The following is a 22849-nucleotide window of genomic DNA, read 5'->3' on the forward strand; positions in this document are numbered from 1 at the left end:
TGGCTGCATCAGGCCAATTTCTCATACAGAAAATTTTCTTTATATTGGTGCCAATCTGATATCGGAATAATGTATCAGTGCACCTTTAGGAAAAAGAAAGCCCCGTTTTGGATTTGAGTACCAGCTTGGGGCCAAGGCCAAAGCTGAGCTACCATCTGCCCCACCATCTGGAATGGCTCATTTGGTGGAGAGGAGGCACATGGCTGGGAGAGCACTGGGGAGACTGTGGGGTATGTGGGGGGTACCATGTGCCCTAATCTCCCACCCCCTAGCCTTTGTGTCTGTGCCTACCCCCAACCCCCTGCCTCTGACACCCCAGCTCCCCTTCCCCCAGCTATCCCCTCTCCACTAACCTTTTGCTCCAGCTCTGCTCCTTCCAGCTCTGACCCAGTTCAGTCAGGAGCTGCTGACGGTTCTTCTTGGCTGGGCTGGGTTGGGGCCAGGGCCATATTGCCACTGACTGCCCAAGAGGAACAGAGCTTCAGCAAAACACATGCAGGGATTGGAGGGTAGGGGGGAGCCAGGCCAGAGAAGCCAGGCTCTAGGGGGTGGGCAGTGGGTTGGGGGGCAGGCTGCATGAGGAGCAGGGAGTGGGGGAAGCAGGCTGCAGAGAGGAGCAGGCACAGGAGGCAGGGTTTGTGGGGCAGGCACAGGCATGGACAAGCATATGGTAGGCAGGTAAAAGTGGGATAGACACAGGCATGGGGAACAAGGATCAAGGGAGCAAGTGGCAGGGGTCTGGCCCCTGGCCCCCCAGCACAGCAGCGTAGGGGGTGGGAATTTAAAACAGTCTTCTGTTAAAATTATAACAAATTTATAATTTTCCATGTATAGGCTCTAATTACCTGGGGGTGGGGTGTCATCTTAAATTCAATGTCATCTTGGATTCAGGTAAATACAGTGTGAGGCAAGGCCAAGTTAACATAAGTGTGGAAGCCTTCGCTTGAATCCTGCTTAGGGGACTAAAACAACTTTCCTGATTTACACTTCTGTTTTTTTGCATGGATGAGTTCACATTTGAATCTTGTAGCTTAACTTTAATGTGTTGAGTATTGAGAATTTAAGTCTTGTTTTTAATATTATAATTTTCAGTTTTATATGGAGTAGAGAAACTATTTTTAATACTTAAACATCCACTTGACTTGGATGTTGTGAACACTGTAAGATTTGTTTTTGTTCTTCCTTTCTGTCTCACTGGCTTTTTTAAGATTTCTTTCTTGTATCATTAACAGGAATTCAGATTTTCTGTTTGCTGTGGAAAAACAGGATTTTCTCTTTCAACACTTTTTTCCCTTTGAAGGAGAAAAATGCAGGAAACTGTGGGTTTTGCCTTGTAGGCTGACAGAGTTCCAGCCTGTAAGGGGATGCTTGGGGCTGCAGGGAGTGGGGCATGCTTGGGGCTCAGGGGGCACTATGTGCATGTGTGCGCACACACATGTACGTGGCAGCTAGGCAGTGGTGAAGAGCAGTTCCCATACCTCTCTCCAGGTAAGTCTATGGGGGTGGGGAGAGGGACACAGGTGAGGTGTGGGAGGGGGCGGGGGGGGCACAGGCAATGCAGGGGCGGGCGGGTGGCAGCAGCATGTGCCTCCCCAGATTTCTGTGCCCACAGTGTAGCATGGGGCTGCAGCCACCTGGGGTGGACCAGCTGTGGGCATGAGCTGCCTCTGCAGCCCAGTGGGTGGGGCCTGGTATGGGAGGGAGTACCATGCCTCCATGATGAGGCACCTCCTGCCTGCTCAGCAGCAGTGGGGGGCACAACTCTGTGTCACCACTGCTCTGCCTCACCGTAGTGGCCATGGTGTGCAGTGCTGTCTCCCTCCCATGTCAGGTCCCGCCTGCTGGGCTGTGGAGGTTGCTTCTGTCCAGAGCTGGTCCAGCCGGGCTGCAGCCCTGAGCCCCACTGTGGGTGTAGAAATCTGCAGGGGGAGGCACATGCCCTCCCCACTCCCCCAGTGCATGACCTGTGCCCAGTGGCAACCTGAGAGCAATGTACCCTCTAAGGTATAGCAATCTATGAGCATGCTGTTTTGGTCCATGAGTGTTCCACTTCTGTCTGTTCCTGAATTGGTCCTGCTTCCCCCTTTCTGCATATGCTGCTTCAGTCTGCCCCAGTAGCTCAGCCAAAGCTTCCCAGTGGGTCAGAGTAGCAGTGTCTACTCTTAAGTCTGTCCGAATTTGCTGGTACAGTTATAATGAGGCTTCCAGCTCTTCAGTTCTCAGTGGATCCTCTTTGGAAGCTGGACCAGGGAAATACCTGCATTCAGGAGCATTAGACTAGAAGGGACCTGCTGGGAAATCCCAGGTGAGGCCCCTGCACATGCTGGCAGACAACTGCAATAGGGTCCACAATGTCCACTCTACCCCTTTCACATACTGTAGATCCGGGGAAGCCCCTGCCCCAAAACTCCACTGTGCTGGGAGTGGGACACACAGCAGGAGCACCGAGACCTTTGCCATGGCAATGGCAGGGTGTTTCTTGGGCAAGATGTGTTCAAACTAATTTTATTTCATCTCAGAGAAAAGGCAGCAAGAGGGCACAGCAGCCCCCCTGGCTCTCCAGGGATCGAGCAGACCTCCTGAGGCTAAAAAGAAAGGCCTACGAAGGATGGAGGATGCGATTCACTCCTGGTGCTCTGGTGTAGTGCCCAAAGACTGGAAGAAGGCCAACGTGGTGCCTATCTTCAAGAAAGGGAGGAAAGTGGATCCGGCAAACTATAGGCCCATCAGCCTGACTTCTATCCCGGGGAAGATCTTAGAAAAGTTTATTAAAGAGGCCATCCTTAATGGACTGGCTGATGCCAACATCCTAAGGGATAGCCAGCACAGGTTTGTTGTGGGTAGATCTTGCTTGTCCAATCTCATTTCTTTCTATGACCAGGTGACCTATCACCTGGACAAGGGAGAAGAGATTGATGTCATATCTCGATTTCAAAAAAGCCTTCGATCTGGTATCCCATGATCACCTTTTGGCAAAATTGGCCAATTATGGCCTTGGGTCCACCACGATCTGCTTGCTAGAAAATTGGCTCAGTGGTCAGACCCAGAGGGTAGTAACGATGGCAGTCACTCATCATGGTGTCCTGTGACCAGTGGGGTCCCCCAAGGCTCTGTCCTTGGACCCATATTGTTCAACATCTTCATTAATGATGTGGACATTGGAGTCAGAAGCAGACTGGCCAAGTTTGTCGATGAGACTGAACTTTGGGGAAAAGCACCCAGACCTGAAGGCAGGAGAGCAATCCAGGCTGACCTGGACAAGCTCAGCAAATGGGTGGACGAGAACCTGATGGTGTTTAACACTAAAAAATGCAAGGTTCTCCACCTTGGGAAGAAAAACCTGTATCATCTTTATAGGCTTGGCAGTGCTACGCTGGCTAACACTATGGAAGAAAGAGACTTGGGGGTCATCATTGACCACAAAATGAACATGAGCTTGCAATGCGATGCTGCAGCTAGTAAAGCGGGCAAAATGCTGGCTTGCATCCATAGATTCTTCTCAAGCAAATTCTGGGACATCATTCTCCTCTTGTACTCGGCCTTGGTGAGGGCACGGCTGGAGTACTGCGTCCAGTTTTGGGTTCCACAATTCAAAAAGGATGTGGAGAAGCTTGAGAGAGTCCAGAGAAGAGCCACGCACATGATCAGAGGTCAGGAAAACAGACCTTATGACGACAGGCTGAGAGCCATGGGGCTCTTTAGACTGGAAAAGCGCAGGCTTAGGGGTGATCTGATGGCCACCTATAAGTTTATGAGGGGTGACCATCAGTATCTGGGGGAACGTTTGTTCACCAGAGCGCCCCAAGGGATGACAAGGTTGAATGGTCATAAACTCCTGCAAGACCATTTCAGGCTGGACACAAGGAAGAAATTCTTTACTGTCGAGCCCCCAGGGTCTGGAACAGTCTGCCATCGGAGGTGGTTCAAGCACCTACATTGAACACCTTCAAGAGCAAATTGGATGTTTATCTTGCTGGGATCCTATGACCCCAGCTGACTTCCTGCTCTTTGGCGGGGGGGCTGGATTGGATGATCTTCCGAGGTCCCTTCCAGCCCGAATGTCTATGAAATCTATGAAATCTGTGAAACAGACCTAGACAGCTGATCATGCCCCATGCTAGATGCTAGCAAAACCCCCACAGCCCTTGCACCTGGGAGGTCTGTCACTACCTCCGGGGGCACCAGCACCCCCTCTTCCAGCCCATCTCCCACCTCTGGCTGTGGCCAGTGTCCAGGGCTTAAAGCTGTGAGGGGTAAGCTCTTCCTTGCTTCTTCATGTGACCAGCAGAAGCCCTGGAGCCACGACCCACCAATCTCCTCTCACAAGGCAGGTTCTCCATTCTCCCAACCGCGCTGGGCCGGGGAGGCACATGGCGTTGGGGCTCAGGGCGAATCTCACTCGAAGGGGCTAGGGAGCGGAGCAGCACCCTAGAGCCAGCGGAGCCCATGTGGTGTCTGGCTCTGTCCTAGCCCCCATCTCTGCCTCGCCTCAGGGAGGAGCCGCTGCCCATCCCGCACTGCTCTTCCTCCCTGCAGGGATGCCAGCATGGTGAGGAGTGAGGAGCAGCCCCCATGCAACCAAGTGGTAACTTACTGCTGGTAAGTGTCCTGTGCTGGTCCCAGTGCCTCCACTGCGCTCCATGCCCAGGGTTTATGGGAAGCCACAGCCCAGCTCCCCTCTGGGCGGGTGCACGGCAATGAAAAGTCACTGCACGGCAAGGTTTTTTATTGTGCGCAGTTGTGCACACATGCAGCTTAGAAGGAACCTTACCTGAGAGCACTGGTGCACCCCCTGACAGCAGCGTTACCCACTTAGGTGACAGACGGGGGGGCAGGCAAGAGCACTGGTGCCCCCCTGAAAACGCCACCCAGGGAGTGGGGGCACCAGGAGAAGCAATCCGTGATCATACCGACCCTGGTTGCTGATTGGCCACTGGGGCAGGCAAGTGTCCCTGCTGACTCAGGAGGCACCAGTCACCTATGCCTGTGCCCACATCCTCTGGTCTATACGCTCTGGTGGCTGGGGCTTGGGAGTGAGGGGCAGGAGCAGAGCACTGGCATATCAGGGCTGCTCAGCACCACAAAGCAGTGCAAGGAGACAGCTGCAGCTGGACCCGTGTCTTGGTAACAAAAGGGGAGGATCAGCTCTGATTTTCCATGATAAAAATAACAAAATCAGGCACCAAAATATGTAGGTATTTAGATTGTATTTTATTATAATGACTGAAGCACTGGTAGGCTTCCAAATTGCTTTAAAATTGTAAATACATCAATAAAACATTGTGTTCAACTGATACCTATGTATATAGCGGGGTTTCATTTTGATTGTGGAAAAACATGGATTTGGGGTTTTTAATCAGAGAATTTGGGATTTTTTCCCCAGAGAATTTCTGATTTTTAAACAGAAAACCAGGATTCCTTGTCATTAATCATGTTAGCTCATGTTCAGCACCTTAGCAGATATATCCTGACTTTCTGGGGCATACAGATCTCTCTTAATTCTCTTTCCAGTCTGCTTACACACCTTTGTAGTCCCCCTGACTTCAGTAGAGCTGACCTGATTTACACCAGTGCAACAGGAGAGTCAGGCCACCTGTAAGTTGCTTTGTGGGGACAGCCTGATTTAACTTGACTCACTGAAGTGGAGCTGTGCAAAACCACTTGGAATTCAGGTTAAGCTGAATCCATTTTCAATATATCAGAGCTTATATCATTTTTGTTTGGCAAGATATGTGCATCAGGAAGGGGTAGCTGATTTTATGTATTTTTAGAAAGGCTGTCATAGCTTTAAGTAACTTCTGTCTGTGTTGTAACTACCTCTGTCACTAGTATGGCACTAGTATTTTCATTACCCTGATCTTCCTTGTCTGCTTCCCTTCTTTTCTATCACATCTGTCTGTTGCATCTCCACAAATTAGGCTGTACATTTCCTAGAAGGGCCATCTCTTCTCAGTATCTGTATAATGCCTACAACATTGGAGCCCCAATTCTGGGCACTACTGAAACAAATAATAGTCATTAATCTGGAGAGTACAATACTTGTTCTTTTGCAGGTTCCATGGTCATTTCATGAATTGGTCTGTATCCACAGTCACTGAATCCAGCCAGGTACAGAGCCAGCCAACATGCACAGACCATTAAAGCCCACTTAAGCCTTCAAGATAGAGTTTGAATGATACACAGGCCCAGCTAGATCTCTACAAACAGGGGATAATGTCAGCCTTGCTTTCTGTACTAGTATCTGGACTTCCTAAGTAGGGTCCCACTATTGCATGCAAACTTGTAACTTTATCTGTTTGCATTCCAGTTGCATTTTACCCGTCTGAGAAGGGTTACACACATGTCTGCTTTCAGGATTGAGACCTATGTTGGGTTTTTCTAATGTGGAAACATGTCTGAGAGATGGTGTCTTTTTCAGTTTTCCAAAGCCTTCTGTTCCTTCCTGGGGTGTGTTAGAATGGAGCCCTCATCCTAGTCTACTATTCTGTAAATGACACAAATTGGGAATCAGAAGGCCCACTGGTAGATGATGTGCTGTATATTTTCTTTTGGTGTCTATTGTTCTTTGACAAGAATATTGACTACATCAGAAGGGGGTTAGCTAAGCCCTGCAGCACAGAGGTTGAGGGAGATAAATACCCCAGCTATTCTGGGTGTTTGCTAGGCTGTCTCTTTTTCTGCATGTCAGGCTATTGTTGGTGGTCAGTTGCCACTGGTCTGGACTAGGTTGTTGCTAATGAGGTGACAGCTAAAAGGAAGGAGTTTATCTTCTAGTGAAAGTAGTCAGAGGGTGTATCTACCTGAGACACGCATTGTGAAGTTGTTAAGAGCAGGTAAAATAAAAGTAGGCAAAAAAGTAGACGTTACTGAATAGTAGCATCCTGGCACGGTTGCCTGTTAGTAACTTGTTACTACTATGCAGTAGTGTCACATCATGGTTCATGTCCAGCAATGCTACTGCGCAGTAGTAATGACCTACTGTGCAATAGTGTTTGGTAAGCGTCTCATCTAGATGCTCCCAGATTTGCGAAAAGTAGCTTCCGTTTTAAAATGTTGTTTTGATGCTAATGATTACTGCCTACCTTGTACTTTCTCCTTTTTTGAAACAAGTTATTGAGAGAGTAGAACTTGGGATAATCCCATGTGTGTTCAATTGCTCTTATTTTAAAAAAAACAAAATAGTCCTGGACACAGACAGTTGTGCTTAACATGGTGGAAAATCTTCTGGAAGAAGGAAAGGAGACTGATACCTGCTGATAGCATCACACATATCAGCTTTCTGTCACCAGCTCAGTGGTGCTCCTTGCAGGTGTGGGTGCTACGGCAACACTTCAGGGATTAAGCTTCCTCATGAAGGGGGTTCTCAAAAGTTTATCATTGCCCAGTTTCTTTGCAAGCTTAGTGCTACTTTGATGTGTTTGATCCAATGAAAGACATTATGTTAGGATATGGATTGGGAAGTCATGTTGTTGGAACCTGTCTCTTGTGCCTCCCATCCTGTTGGTCTCTTGGAACTGCATTTTGGTTGTTTCACAGAAATATGTGTTTGGGTGGAAGACAGTTAGGATAAAGTTCAATCCTGATAAGTAATGCTTTTGTCACCTCCCGTATTGAATTGTCTGTGAATACCTTTTGCACCTTGGGGACACATCTAAATGAGTGCACAAGTGTGGTTTGTGATGCCTCAAAGCTGTTTGAGGCACCGCAGACTGCATGTGGTGCACACATGCCCATTCACCATGCTGCTAATTTGCAGCACAGTGCCAGAATTTGAGACTGGGAGATCCTGGTGTAAAAAAAAAATCTCCAAAAGAAGTGGTGCAGTGCATGAGGCACTGGACAGCACCACCAGAAACAGAGCCTGGCTATCCAGAGCTATGCTCTGGCTGCCAGTCAGGCTCCATGCAGCCAAATCAGTGCAGCTGCTGCCCCAGGAGATCCCCAGGACCCCAGGTAAAGCTGCTAGCACAAGTTTTGACACTAGCTTCCCCTTCCCCATAATAATTCGACGTGTGCCAGAGTGCACATACAGGGCATAACCAAGCAACGGCACAAATATGTGCTACTGCTGTTTGTGCCATAGCAAATGCATGCCCCTACAGATGCACTGTCACCTGGATGCACCACTGGTATACAAGAGAGAGGCAACCCAGGAACTTAGGGACCTTCTGCATTGTTTTCTCAGCCTAGAAGCTCATATTTTATCACAGTACATCACAGTGGCCTCCACTAGCACTTTTCTGTCTCATGTAAAGCTCATTGTGGTTATACATATTTTTGCTACCTCCAGGCTAGACTGTTGTAATTTATTCCTCATTATTTTTTGCTTGAATCTGATACAGAGGCTGCAGGGGTTTCAGAATACAGAACCTTATTTGCTCCTTGATGCCTGGGTAAGACACTTCAGTAACACCTGTTTTCCACTTCCTGTCTGTTAATCACATCAAGGGCTTGTTGACAAGATGCTAATTTAGACCTGAAGTATTTTGGGGACTCTTCCCTTCCCCTTTCAAGGCACTTGAAGTTAACCAGGTTGTCTTTCTCTCTGTCCTCCCACATGAACAGGGTTTTGGTTCACATTTATGGAACTACTTGCTTGAAGATGAATACTGGTCTCCTTCCATGGAGCTTGAGTTTGAGACTAGATTGAGACCAGAGTTCTGGGTTGCAACAACTGAAATTAAACATAGCATTTGTATCACTTTGGGCAGCATCCAAATTGCATATGGAAAGTCAGACCTTTTGAACCAAAATCGAAAGCTAAAACTATATGAGCATATTGAACTCCAGAGAGCTGAATCTGAAGCAGTCCTGAACTGGAACTTGAAGAAGATGAATTCACACTCACATTCTGGTTTTGGACCCTTTTCCTGTTGAACAGTACCGAAGTATATTGAATATTTACCAGGCAGAGTTGGTTATAATTTTCCAGCTTGTTGATCTCTATATTTTTATCTTTTATTTTAGTTGAAACACCACCTCCCCCTTACCATGCAAGAGAAATGGCAAACCAAAATGGACGATCAATGGATCCAGCAACCAACAGTCAGCTAATGCTCTCGTTGCCGAATGGAGGTAAATCTGCCGATGAAGAAACTGAAAGTAAATAACTATTTATATTACTCTCCAAAGAAAAATTAGTAGACAAGGAGTTATTACATTGGCTTTGAGTAGTAAGGCTCACAGATCCTTAACATTGAGCCTTCAGCCACCTGTAAGATTAAGGACACAGCCCAGACATGTCATTCAGAAACAGTGTGGGAGTGATATAGAAACTCAGTTATTGCATTTCTGACACAGAGGGTTCTGATTTTACTTGCTTCTTTGTGTTCACAAAAGTTAAAAGAAATATTCATGAAAGCAAACATGATTATCTGGGTTGTAGGGACAAAGTTATCAAAAAAGGGGCTGGGCAATTATGTACTGCACCAAGAGCTATATCAAAATCAGGACTGATTTCTTTATTACCTTCAGTTCTGGAGTTAGGTGTTTATTCATCTTTAAACACTGTATTAGAAGCTTTATTATTCCCATCTTTATTTCTGTCTTGTATTACTTACTGTTTAGTCAGTTAAAGTAATCACAGCAGCATATCACCATCAAGTGCAAGAAGATCTATTAAAGGCTCAGCCTAATCCTAAACGCCTATCAGGCTGGTGTGTTTAAAACACACCACTTTCTGTAGGCAGTGGCACCTATAGGGTGATGTGGCTGGTGTCATGTCTGGTTGCCTTTGGCTCTTCAACCCAAATAACCAGCTACCTATTTTATAGCTAGGACATGTGGGGGCAGCTTTTGGCAAGTGAGCCTTAAATACATACCTCTGGAGCTGTACTAAGAAACCTTAAATGCTCTGCCATTATGCCCCTAGAAAGAGCTATACAGAAGGCTTTTTGTGGGAGACATGATAAAATTCAGGATGCTGGAATTGTCTCATTCCCTTTCTGGAGCCACAGGATGGAGCAGCCTCATATCCAGTGTGTGGCTATTTCTGCAGTAGTATCTCTGAACCTCAAAGCTGGAAGACCCCCAGGCTCATCCGTCATTCACTTGTCTCCATAGAACATTAATCCATGGCATTTATGGCATGCAGAATCTCTGCATAGGATTTCTGTGGTCTGCTCCAAATGCAGGATAATCACAGTTGGTTTTGTTATTTATAGCACTATGATTCTACTCAGATGCCCATTCAGGTCCAGGGCGTCTCTTGCACACACCTGTTAAAAGATGACCCCTTTAAGTGCTTGCATCCTAAATTAAGGCAAGAAGATATAAATGTGTGTAGCAGACAGAGAGAGGATGATGGTAACAGGATATGTGGACATGCATAATAGCCATGTGACAACAACCACATTCCTAGACACCCTTTTTTCCAAAACAAATATCCCAGAGACATTTACAACACCACACTGCTGGCAACCTGCCTAGTCCCTCTCACTTAGAAATACACTGTAGCTAGGTTCCACTGTTTTATGGGTCTCATATGCCCTTGGTGGGTGGTCAGGATATGGTTCTTCATTAATGAGACAAATAAGGCTTGGAGGCTCAGTTAAAAAGGGCAGCTGTCCTTATTCTGAGCCTGAGGAATTAGGGCTTCCAATAGAAATGGTCTTTCTTGTGGCATTTTAGTATTTCTGTCTGTAGTCTCAGTTGGAAGCAGAATGTCCTGTGATGTGTGAAAAGAAAATAATAAAGAGGGGGAACGCTTCTTTTTAAACCTCATGTTTTGGGATTAGAGTGAATCATGTTCTGGAGGAAGGGTCAGCTTAGTTTTCATTTCCTGTAATCTACTTTGCTCCTGGTGTTCAGTGGTGCCACATGCACATAGTTGCACAGGCCCTGCAGCACAAACACAAGTTGTAAAGTTTCCAGTGGAGTGCTTAGACCCTAATTCAGTAAAGAATTGAATTTTGTGTTTAACTTAGTGCATAAGAGAATCAGTAGGACTACTTACACACTTAAAGGTAAGCCCGGACTGCGGTTCTCTGCTAACTCAGAGCCAGGAAATTATGAAGAAATAGAACCTACTACTGAGACATCCAGTCTGACAAAGTTCACACTGATTGAGATGGGGCTCATTACAAGAGCGAGTTGGGGTATAAAAGCAAATATGACTGTGACCTCACTGATTTTATTTCCTACAGACTTTCGGCCTGTATGCTATGAGGAACCCCAGCACTGGTGCTCAGTTGCCTACTATGAACTCAACAACCGAGTAGGGGAGACTTTCCAGGCTTCCTCTCGGAGCATTCTTATTGATGGATTCACAGACCCTTCAAATAACAGAAACAGATTCTGTCTGGGACTGCTCTCTAATGTAAACCGGAACTCTACAATAGAAAACACCAGGAGACACATAGGAAAGGGTAAGAGCAATCTTCCAACAGTGCTGGGAAAGAGTGTCAATGACAGCATAAGTTAAAATACCTAGCTTATCTGTCAGGCCTTATAACACATGTTTCTTAAAACCAAAGCTGCCTGCTTCAGAAAAGACAGTATATTTTGCTGACTGGGTAATGGGTCGCAGAGACTAGTGCCTTTGTTGAGTGAAATCTTGTTTATAATCATGCTTTCTAAGTTAACTGCATGTATTTTCACTTGTGTTTATTTATATTTACCGCAACAAAGAATATCGCTATTGAAACATCACTAGCAAGTTAACTACTGGAGTCTTGCTGTTGGTTTTCCAGCCACCTGTCACACAATGGGTGTATTTACATATGTGCCAGACTGCACAGTTGTAACTGCGCATTTAGTATTTGCTTAAACAAGTACTAAATGATTGTGTAGTAACCAACATTACTGTGCAGTCCAGACACTGTTCAGGTCCTTACTGCTTGTTGCTACTGCGCAGTAGCATCGACATCACGGTTTGTGCCTGCCAGTGCTACAACAACATAGCATCTAGTGTAGATACCCTCAGTCAGTAGCTAAGCCATTACATTTACAAGATCTCCTAAAGTTTTCTCTATAGTTTTTTTTCTCCCCTGGCAGGTTAAGAAAATGTGTCCAAACTAATAAGCTATTTCTGTTAGTTTTTATTTGTTAAAGCTAGACGTGTTAGATTTTTCAAGTGATTGTCTATATGTATTCCGCTTTTGGTGCATGTGTGTTATATACACACAGGATCTAAATGTTTTTGGCCAGTAACATCTGTTGGGGAACACCAAAACCCTGGATACCCTTACATCAGGTGTGGGTAAAATACAGCCTGCAGGCTGGAGCTGGCCTGCGAGGCCATTCTATCTGGCCCATGGGACCCCTAAAAAAATGTAGAAAATTAGTATTTCTCTGCCTTTGGTTCTTGTCAAAAGTGACAGGAACCAAGGGCAGTGGGACCCAGGGAAAGCCCGGTGGTCTCCAACAACAGCGGGGCCCTCCTGGCCCTGCCCCCCAGCCGGAAGCCCCAGCCAGGGTTTCTGGCCTGGGAGCACATGGCTGTCCTGGCGCGGGAAGCTCAGGTAAGTGACGGGGTGGACCCTGGGCAGGGAAGGAGTGCCGGGGGAGAGGGGGAAATGACCCCTCCCCTCCCCACACCTGGTGCTGCACGCTGCAACTGCTTGCAGCCTGCATGGGGCTGCCTGTGCCTGCTCCGGACAGCTCCATGCGGGCTGCGAGCACCTGCAGCATGTGGCACTGGGCGTGGGGCAGGAGAGGGGCTGCTTCCGCCCCATGCTCAGCTTTTCCCTGGGTTCCTTCCCTGTGCGGAGAATAGCAGCCCGTCGCCCGCCTGATGGACAGTGCGCCACTCTGCAGCCACCTGCACCCTGCCTGGGGCTGCCTGTGCCTGCTCCAGACAATCCCGCATGAGCTGTGAGTGCCTGCACTGGGGAGCGCTGGCCATGGGGCAGGCGAGGGGCCACTCTTCCCTGTGCTCAGCACCAGCTTCTTCCCTCCCGGCGAGCAGAGGGTTGGGGCTGTGCGCTGCCCCTCGCCTGTACTGCAAGGCTGGGGGGCACTAGGTGTGAGTAGGCTGGGAGCCAGTGGGAGCACAGGGTCCACACTAGTGTCCTGGGGCCAGTGCGGGGGGGCCCAGAGCAGGGTGGCAGGAGTGCAGGGTCCCAGCTGGCAGGGGCTGTATGGAGCCAGACCAGCTCCTCCCTCGCCCTGCTGGTATAGCCCAGCCCAGCTCCACAGACCCCTGCCGGCCTGCATCCCACTCTGGGCCCCACCGGTGCTGGCCCTGGGACATTGGTCCCAAGACACTGGGACATTGGTCCCAAGATGATGAGCAGGGGCGGGGCACCTGTCAAGGGCGGGGTCTATCCATGCAGCCCTCGACAGCCTGGGTTAGTGGCCCTCCGCTGAAATAATTACCCGCCCCTGCCTTACATGCATGCAAACACACATACCCCTCCCCAAGGAAATAGGGGACATGGTAGGTCCAACCATATTTTAATTCCTTCTTTCTGCTATGGTATTAAAACAGAAGGTCTATAGAATCCCCTTGTCTGTGCACTATTTAGCTTTCCCTACTCTTATTTTGTCATTAGTGTAATTATAGTTGTTATGCCCATTGGCTTTAATTTTATTCTTACTGTTTGAGATTCCCAAGTTCTAGGCCTGAACAGGCATTGTCAGTTAGTGCTCATGAGAGCTGAAGTGAACTTGAAGCTCTTGAGGTCATGCTTAATTGAAAAAATTAAAATTTACAATGGTCAAATCCAGTAAAGTAGCTAAATCCCTTTTTCCATAGTCACCAGAAAGGCGTAGGAAGCAAAATGATTCCCATGGCAAGTTCAGGGCTAGGGAGTGGGGCAGAGGCAGGGGCAAGGCTGATGTGAGTGGGGCCCCCAGGCAGGTCATGGGATGCTTGGAGCCTAGGTGGCTTGTCTGGGGGTGCAGTGGGGGGGAGAATGTTCCTGCCACTGTGTGCACCCTGGGGAGGGAGGGAGCATGTGCCTCTCAGATCTGTGTGTAAGACAGAGGTGGGCTGCCTCTGCAGGCTGGGGCTCTGCGTCCCACTGCCACTGCCTTGGGAGCCATGAGATACCATGTGCCTTCTGCTGCTGGGCAGGCAGGGGACATGGCACAGCGTGGCAGTGGCAGGCACATGGTGTCACGTGGTTCCCGAGGCAGCAGCAGTGGAGCACTGTGGGGCCTCAATCTGCCCTGCCCCCCCTCCACCGCTTCCCCTTCACAGACTTGCCTGATGTGGTGGGCTGTGCTCCACACCCCACCAGGCTGCAATCCTAGCTGCATGCAGGCTGCAGCTGTGTGTCTGTGTCTACATGCATCCCCTGCTGCAGCCGCCCAGAGCCTGTGCCTGGGATGCCCTGAAGTCCTCTGTGCTGCCACTGCTGCCCTGTGTTTGGAGGGGCTAAGCCCCATTAGCCCTGGCCTTCCACTGCCTATGGAGTCATCTATTGTTGACTGCAGCCAAAGCTGGGGTTTTTGCCAGTGCTCCTGTTGGGAATTAAAGCCAGGGGTCCCTGGCTAGAGGGTCTTGCTCCTCTGCCAGGGTTAGACCAATCACCATATTTGAGGTCAGGAAGGAATCACCATGGAGCAGAATGGAAAGGAAACTTAGCCAACTAGGGAGAAGGTAGCTAAATTGGGAAAGAGCTAGCCAGGAGAAAGAGCTAGTCAGTCTTAGGAAAGAAGGGACTGGATAAGGAGAGAAAAAGGAATGAGAGAGAAAAAATTGAGAAAACAAAAGAAATAATTATTATTTATTCAGTGTTAAGTTGAAGTAGCACCACATCAGTTCAGAAAAATACTGAGAGGAGAGAAAAATGGAAAAAAGAAAAGAGAAAACTGGGAGAAGCTGATTTGCAAGTTGGTTCATGTAGAAGCCATTATGAGACTTACCATTCCTAAAGACAGGGATAATGGAATTTTCCAAAAAAGTAACGAGTATGGATGTAAAAGAAGATGGGGTTGAACATGAATTTATGCTGTTCTAACGAGAAAGAAGAGTCGGTCTGAAGACTTGAAGAAGTCTGATGCCTGATGAGAACTGTGGGCTAGACAGAGCAGATCCTAGGCTGTACTTCTCTTTGGGGAGCTGGCATAGCTAGAAGTATTTTGCATTGGAGTTCTGCTCTTATTCTCCACCCATGTGAAGTGCTATAAAATTCGTGCAACTCAGTTGACATTCATGGAATGTCACTGGCGTAATTGAAAGAATGGGGGCTCTTCTACTTCTACTAAGCCTTTCTCCTGTCTGAAGTGGTCATTTCCCAGATATAACAGAAACCAGCAGCTGCACCACAAATAGAGATGTTTGGGGATTAGGATCTAGAATTACCGTGGCTTTCTTGTTAAAGCCTCATCTTTCTGTCAAGCAGTTTTTGTGCACTTAAAGTTCTGGAGCCTTCAGTTTATTGTCTCCTCCTGCCATTAAAATGCCTTTTCCTGGGGGAAATAAAGCAGCCTACCATTCCCTCCAGGAAAAATGCTCCAGATTTTTCAGGTTCTGATTTAATTAGCTGCAGTAATAAGTTTCTATCAGCAGCTTTCATTAGGCAATGATAAGCTACACTAAATCTCATCTCCTTTTTAATGAGAGCTCAAAAGATCTCAACTCCCAGCAGCCCCACTTATTTCCCAGGCCCAAAGCAATAATTTAATTGGCTCTAGATAGTCAGTTTCCAGGCTGAACTGATTAAATAGTGGGAAGGCCTGAGCCAAATATCGAATTTGATATGCTTTGTATAAATAATAGTAAATCAGAAGGCCCAGTGCAAGGATGTTCTACCTGGATCTGCTGCTTTCCAGTATTGTCTACCCAGAATCACGAATGCACCGGTCCTAAAACAGTTTCCTCCTGAATATGGATGACTGGTGCCTCCTGAGTTAGGGGGGCACGTACCCCCGCAGTGGCCAGTCAGTGACTGGGGGAGGTCCCCCCACAGCCGATCTTGCTGATGGGGGGAGGAGGGGCAGAGGTACCAGCGGCACTTTTCTTGGCGCCCCAACTCCCCAGCCAGTGCTTGTAGGGGGGTCACCAGTGCTCCCACCTGCCCCTCTGCCCATCACCTAAGGAGGAAGCACTGGCTGTCAGGGGGTGCACCAGTGCTCTCAGGTGCACGTGCACCCCTGTGCACCCCCTATTTGTCACCACTGCTCCTGAACATTGGAAATGAGCCAGTCACCAGGTTATGGTGGAAAAAGAAATAATGAAAACCTAAAAATGTTCTCTGAAAAGGTAGTGTAGATCCATAAACAGCAATGACTAGGCTTTAGGGCATGTTTGCATTTTGTCAGTCTAAGCTAGGAAGTGCCACCATGAAAACATGCCATTCCCACATGCTCCCACTCTGTACCTTAGAGCAGCACTGGCATATGCCAAAAAGTAGCTGCTTGACAAATTTTGGCAGGTGGCGCATGCTGAATCAGAGTGAATGGGCAGAACAGGCCCAGAGTGAGTGGCTGACACAGGGGAAACAGGCCCTAGCAGTCAAAGTTGTCATTTGAAGAAGCTGCTCCTATAAATTGTTGCCCAGAGGGGGAAAAAGCAGATCTTCTCCAGAGCAAGAAGAAAATGCAGTAAGCATGAATGTTTCTCATCTGTTTAGATACAAAGACTTGTGTTAATTTGTTTACAAGCCTTACACTAGGAGTTTGCTCAGAAGAAGGAAGGCTGTTTTCTGGATACTGATCCTGTGGAGACCCTTAATTTACCTGCATTTCCCTCCTCATTCAACTCAAAAGGAAAATACCCATGAGGAACAAAATGGATTTAGTACAGGGTAGGTCCGGAGTATTTATAGATCTCAAAGTCTGTTGGACAGCCAGATAGAAGCTGTAAACCATTTTCACTTCTGTTAACAGAAATACCCCAGTGAGTAAACAAGGTTAGGTCACTAGGATAATGCAGTAGAACTGCCAGGCAGCCTACCAGCATTGAGCTGCTTTTGTGGAAATGCCACATCAAAGCTTATAACAATCCAGAGCTCAGGACATCATCTACTAGAAATCAGTCCAATTACAGGAGTCAGACTTCAGGGATGGAAATGGGGTTTCTGATCTGTTCATTTTGCAATGCTCAGAAAGAGCTATAGGTGCAAGGGTGCTAGATATCAAGGGTCTGAAGAAATTAATGAAAACCCATTAAAAACACAGAACTCCTGTTTGGCCTTCTAGGAATGGATTCTGTTAACAGGCAGTCATTGAGGGTGCTAATCTCTGGCAAATGGATATTGGAGAAATTGAAATACTCATTGGCATTTCATTTCTACTGTGTTCATGGCTTCTAAAAATCTGCATAAAGATTAAAAAAAAACAACCTCCCCCCAAAAAATAATTTTAATTTTCAGAAGCAACTCATGACTTAATGTGCATCTGTTTTGAGTGCCCAGTTTCAAACACCCTGAAAGGGGTAGGTACTCAGGGGTGATTTTTCAAAGACAGGTACTTAACACTTTCAGAAAAGTACTTGTACCCAATGAAAACTGTGGGCTAGACAATGCAGATTCCATCAGTGAAAGACCAACGGTGTCTTGCACTGCTGAATGCATCTTAAAAAATAAAATAAAGCCCATCTCTTCCTTGGTAATGTTAGAGTGATGTTGTAGAGATAATGGTGCAGGAATTATACAAGATGCAAGGAGTTCTTTATGTAATACTTTTTATTAGACCAACTGCATAGTTGGGATAGCATTAAACAAGCTTTCAAATGCAAGACATTAACCTGAAGGGAATATTTTTCATTCAAAAGCTTGTCTAACTCTATCCAAACTATGCAGTTGGTCCATTAAAAAACACCATACTAAGAAATCCTTGCATTCCTTTCTTGGCATTTGGAAAATGGGTAAATTAAGATATGAAGGAGAACTTGCAATGCAGGGGATGTTTTTACACACACACACACACACACACACACACACACACACACACACACACACACACACACACACACACACACACACACACACACACACACACACACACACACCTCTCTCTAAATTAATTAATTAAATCTCTTATTCCAGATGCCAAATCTGTTGGCCTGTTCCAGGGATGGGTTATTATTTTGGGTGGAAGGACACTTAACTAGTTTTGGTGAGCTGTCAAGAGCTGCGTGGGTAGTCCCACCACTTGATAGTTGCCCTGCCCCCTTGTCACCATCTTGGGATTGGAAGTCATACCCCTAACCCCTGACTTTTACCACCAGAAGGCCTTCCTCTTGCCCCCTAGAAATACTCCTTTTGGGAGGAGGGTTGCCATCTTAAAGCCAGAAAAAAGTCAAGTCCAACATGTACTATAACATATTTTAATTTTATTACAAAAAATGTTTTTATCATGATTTGTATTTGCATAGCATATATAGAGTAGGGCTGCGTGAAGCTTCAGGTACTGATTTGATTCGGAGGAGATTTGGACCAAATTGGATTCCAAATCTGAATCAAATCAGGAGACCAATAGAAAGGTCTGAATTGATTCAAAGCTCTCTGAATCGATTCAGAAAAGATTCGGAGAGCTTCGGAGAGATTCAGAGATTCAGACTGTCCCTACTCGCTGCCGCAGGAAGCTAGACCTGGACTCTATGCCAGTAAGTGAGGGGAGGGCGGGCTGGAGAAGGGGGAGGGGACCATGAAGGTACCCCCATCAGGCCTCATCCCCTGCCTGCTCTCCCAGCCCCCCAGAGTACCCCCTGACCCTTGCCCACTCTCCCAGCCCCATCAATGATTGACCCACCTGGCCCCAGAATCCCAGCTTTTAAAAAAAAAAATTTTTTAAAGCTCCGCACTCAGCAGCTTCTACCAGGCATGGGGAGGTGATCCCCACTAACTTCCACTGCCCTGAGGGGCTCTGCCATGAGCTTCCATCCCACACCTGATCTTCCAGCCCCATCAATGGCTGCCACAAGTGGCCAAAGCATCCTGGCGCTTTAAAAAAAAAAAAAGCTCTGCACCCACTGGCCGTAGCAGCAGCTGTTGAGGCTTCTGGGGGCTCGTAGCAGAGCCCCCCCATGCAGCATGACACAGTGGGGGTCAGTGGGGATTGCCCCTCTGCCTGCCAGCAGCCAGTGAGTGCAGGGCTTTAAAAAAAAAAAGTGGCAGGACACTGGGGCCAGGTGGGGCAGCCATTGACTGGGCTGGGAGAGTGGGCGGGGGATGGGGGCTTGTGACAGAGCCCCCCATGCAGCATGGGGCAGTGGTGTGCAGTGGAGATTGCCTCCCCCCAACCTGACAGCATCTGGTGAGTGCAGGGCTTTTTTTTAAAGAGCCAGGACTCTGTGGCCTGGCGGGGAAGCCATTGATGGGGCTGGGAGATCAGATGGGGGATGGAAGCTCATGGCAGAGCCCCTGACACAGCATGTGGCTGTGTGGGGGCAGCAAGGATTGACCCCTGCCTGGCATGAGCTGGTGAGTGCGGGGTTTTTCTTTTTTCTTTTTAAAGAGGCGGAACACTGGGGATGGGTGAGGCAGACATTGATGGGGTTGGGAAAGTGGGCAGTGGATGGGACCTGTTTGATTCGGAGATTTGGCCAATTTGGCGGTGGCCAGATCTCCAAATCAGATTTGGCCAAATCGATTTGGGACAGTGATTCAAATCACCAAATTGAATCACAGTCCCCTGCATCGGCCAAATTTGTGTCTGAAGCAAATACTAGCCACTTTCCACAGGCCTAATATAGAGGAGATTGCATAATAACTAAAAAATAAATTCTTAGTTTTGTATATTGTCGGGGGAGGGTTTGTGCATGTGGTGTGTGCACGGTGTGTGGGGGGTCCATGGTATGTAAGCGTGCTATGTGTGGTATGCATGGTATGTGTGTGTGGTGTATCGGTGTGTGTGGTATGGGTGTGTGGAGGAATCAACCTTTCTGCCTGCCTGTCACCCTCTGATCACAAACTCTGGATGCACTTGGTCCCCATGATAACAGTGCTGGAGACATTCCGGGGTTGGGGACCTGCTCCTCTTTGTCTCAAGTTTCCAGCCACTGCAGGTCAGGTGATTAGCTTTCTTGCCTGCTCAATCTTAGGTCATCTGAAAGCACCAATCAGTAGCCAGTGGGGCTGCTCCTGGTGGGACCTTAGTGATGAGGTCACAATAGGGGATAAAAGGGATCCCCAGGAAGAAGTAGAGAGAGCCATCTTAGAAAGACATTTGTGGCAGAGCCATGTGCTGTAAAGCAGGGAGAGAGCTTTCATGCTGGAGCCCTAAAGCTCCTGGGGAAGCAGAATGCTCAAGCCCTCTCCCTCTCTCTCTTGAAACTGAACACACAAGAAACTGCCTGTCTCCAGATGAAAGTAGCCAGCCTCTGGATGATACATGTGAGTAAGCTACTTAAGATCTATCTAGATATATAGCTTGAAGTACAGCAGTTGTATAATCAATGGATACCTAGGCACACTGTTTGCTCTACGGTTATTCTGTGATATGTCCCTATCCCGTACCCTACTCCAAACCTACTCCATGTAACCAATAACGTTCTCCATTGTTCTAAGCATAGTGAACTGGCTGGGAGAGGGAGAGGGCTGTGCCTTTGTGTCCCCTTGGTCCGGCTGACTAAGGGAGACCACTATTTGAGCTTCAGGCTAAAGGAAGCACCCCAAGTCCTAGCAGTGGGTCGAAAACCCTCTAGGACTACAAGGCCTGTGTTTCCCAGGAGGCACAGGGCCAAGAACAGTCTGAACCCTGGGTGGTGGCTGCGATGACTCCAGACTCATGGGTATGCTCTGAGAAGGAGGTTGGCTGGATGTGAGCCACCCCAGGGAGGCACTCGGAGCCTGGTAGGTGGTTGGGCACAGTGGGGTGGGTGGCTCAGCACAGGATCGCCCCCTGCTGGCCTGCCACAGGGTGTGTGGTGTGTGTATGGTGAGTGTGTATGGTGGGGTGGATGGTAGGGTTTGTGAAGGGATGTGGTTGTACGGGGGAGCGTAGGGTATGTTGGGGGTTACGTATATGTGGGGGGGGTTGTAGGTCAGGGTATGGGTGTAGGTATGTGGGGGGATGTGGGGACCCCACACACTCAGGATGCAGCCGGCCGGTGGGGCACAGCTCTGGCCAGCGCTGCACATTGCAGCAAGGAGCGCAGCCTCTGTGCAACTGCCTATATCGCCGGTGCTCCCTGCTACCCACATGCAGCACCTGCATTCACACAGCAGAGAGGGAAGCCCCACATGCTGAAGCCAGGTGCCTTCCCTGCCAGGGCTGTGCAGCACCAGAAAGAAGCCTCAGGTGCTGGAGCTGGCTGCCTCCCTGCAGGGACTATGCCGCAGGGGAGGGAAGCCCCAGTCAGGGAAGGCAGCTAGCTCTGGAGCCTGAAGTTTTGCCCTGGTGCTGTGCAGCAGTAGCGTACTGAAGTGGCAGGGGGGGAGGCAGGAGGGGGCCATAGCCTCTGGGCGGCAGTCAGGTGGGTGAGGGCGGTGCCAGCCAGGCTCAGAGGCCATGGCGCCTCCTGCTTTTGGTGTATGGCCCACCCTCCCACTCAGTGGTTTGTAAGTTTCTTTACCTGTTACAGCCTGAAATTCTGGCCGCCACCCCTCCCCTGGCATGCCGCAATGTCAGTTTCTGCATAGAAGTGCCATGGAGGGGGAGGGGGGGCTCCACGCCCTGCTTGGATCATCCCTGGCTGGGGTGGGGGGTGATGCAAATGGAGGCATTGGCTCCTGGGCACTGGAGACCCACAGTACGTCACTGATGCGCAGGCCTGGCAGGGAAGATACCTGGCTCCAGCATGTTAGGCTTTCCTCCCAGCTGTGTGAGTGCAGGGGCTGCATGTGAGTGGCAGGGAGCACTAGCAATACAGGCAACCACATGGAGCCTGTGCCCCTCACTGCAATGGGCAGTGCTGGCCATAGCTGCACTCCGCCAGGCGCCTGCACCCTGAGTGCCCTGCCTGCTGCTGCTGCTGCTGCCGCTGCCTGCTGGGGCTGCATGCAATGGGGAGTGTGTGTGGGGTCCCCACACCCCCCCACTCCCCATTACCCACACGCTGCCAATCCCAGCTCCACGCTACTGCCACCCCCTGTCCTCATAGGTGCAGGCTCTGTGCTGCCACCAGCCCCAGCCCCATGCTCTGGTCTCCCGGCTGCAGCCCCACCCCCATTGCTTCCCTACCTGCTGCCCAAAGCCAGCAGGAAACTAGGGAAGTGAGCAGGTCCCGGGGCCTGCAGCAGCAGCAGCCCCACACAGAAGCTATGAAACTATGAAGCTGCATGCTGGCCAGCCAGGCCCTTCTGCCCATGAGGGTAGCAGCCATTCAATAGGGTACATTTTGGGGACTGCTTGTACATGTGTGTGCCTCACTCTCACTCTCATGGGTAGAAGGGCTGGACTGGGTAGGAAAGAGTTTGTTGGGGGGCCCTGCAGGCTGGATGAAAGTTCTCCATCTCTGGTCTACGCACAATTCATAGTGATATAATAATGAAGGGCCATTCAGTAAATGCTTTGCTCAAGTGTCAGTGTTGCCTAGATACCAGTTACAGTGCATCTAATAATATTCACTGTGTTGTTAAAGTGCTATGAAGGTCTCCAGGGAACTGTGAAAATGTCAGCTAATGGGGCTCTGGTTTGGTCCTCTGGTCCTCCAGGTTGGGGATAGTGCAGGGGGTTGGTAGCTTACATATGTCAAACATTTCTGTTACGGTCTACAAGAGAAGAAGAAACCAGATGGAAATGGTGGTCTGAAAGCTTTTGAAGCTGGAATAGGCAGTGATGCATAAACCATAAATTGATGATGGTGACAAACGGTTATAAAAAATAAAAAAATCAAGTGAATCTTCTGCAGAGAAGCATGGGTTAAACTAGTTCCAAGATGACATCCTAGTGGTCAGAGAGCATTTGCACAGGAAATCAGAGCCTCAGTCAATTACCACCTCTTCCAGAAAGCGTTCAAACCCACTTTTTCTACTTTTGAGGGACAGTACCCCTCAAAAGTACAGGGAGCCTGGGC

The 22849-nt window shown here is 48.6% G+C and overlaps 1 protein-coding gene across 5 annotated transcripts in view; it reads left to right on the forward strand.

The window, feature by feature from the left end:
* The window catches only part of SMAD9 (SMAD family member 9), a 68811-nt gene that overhangs the window by 26972 nt on the left and 18990 nt on the right, over positions 1-22849 (forward strand). For 4 of the 5 annotated variants that reach the window (XM_090027362.1, XM_090027401.1, XM_090027371.1 and 1 more), the window contains exons 4-5: positions 8968-9102; positions 11145-11366. In XM_090027362.1, coding sequence (XP_089883488.1) covers positions 8968-9102; positions 11145-11366 — 357 coding nt within the window. The remainder of the gene's footprint in view (positions 1-8967; positions 9103-11144; positions 11367-22849) is intronic. The other variant, XM_090027392.1, reaches the window with a different exon arrangement.

Source organism: Crocodylus siamensis, chromosome 1 (assembly GCF_052110815.1).
Source record: "Crocodylus siamensis isolate JL-2025a chromosome 1, ASM5211081v1, whole genome shotgun sequence".
Classification (NCBI taxonomy): Eukaryota; Metazoa; Chordata; order Crocodylia; family Crocodylidae; genus Crocodylus; species Crocodylus siamensis.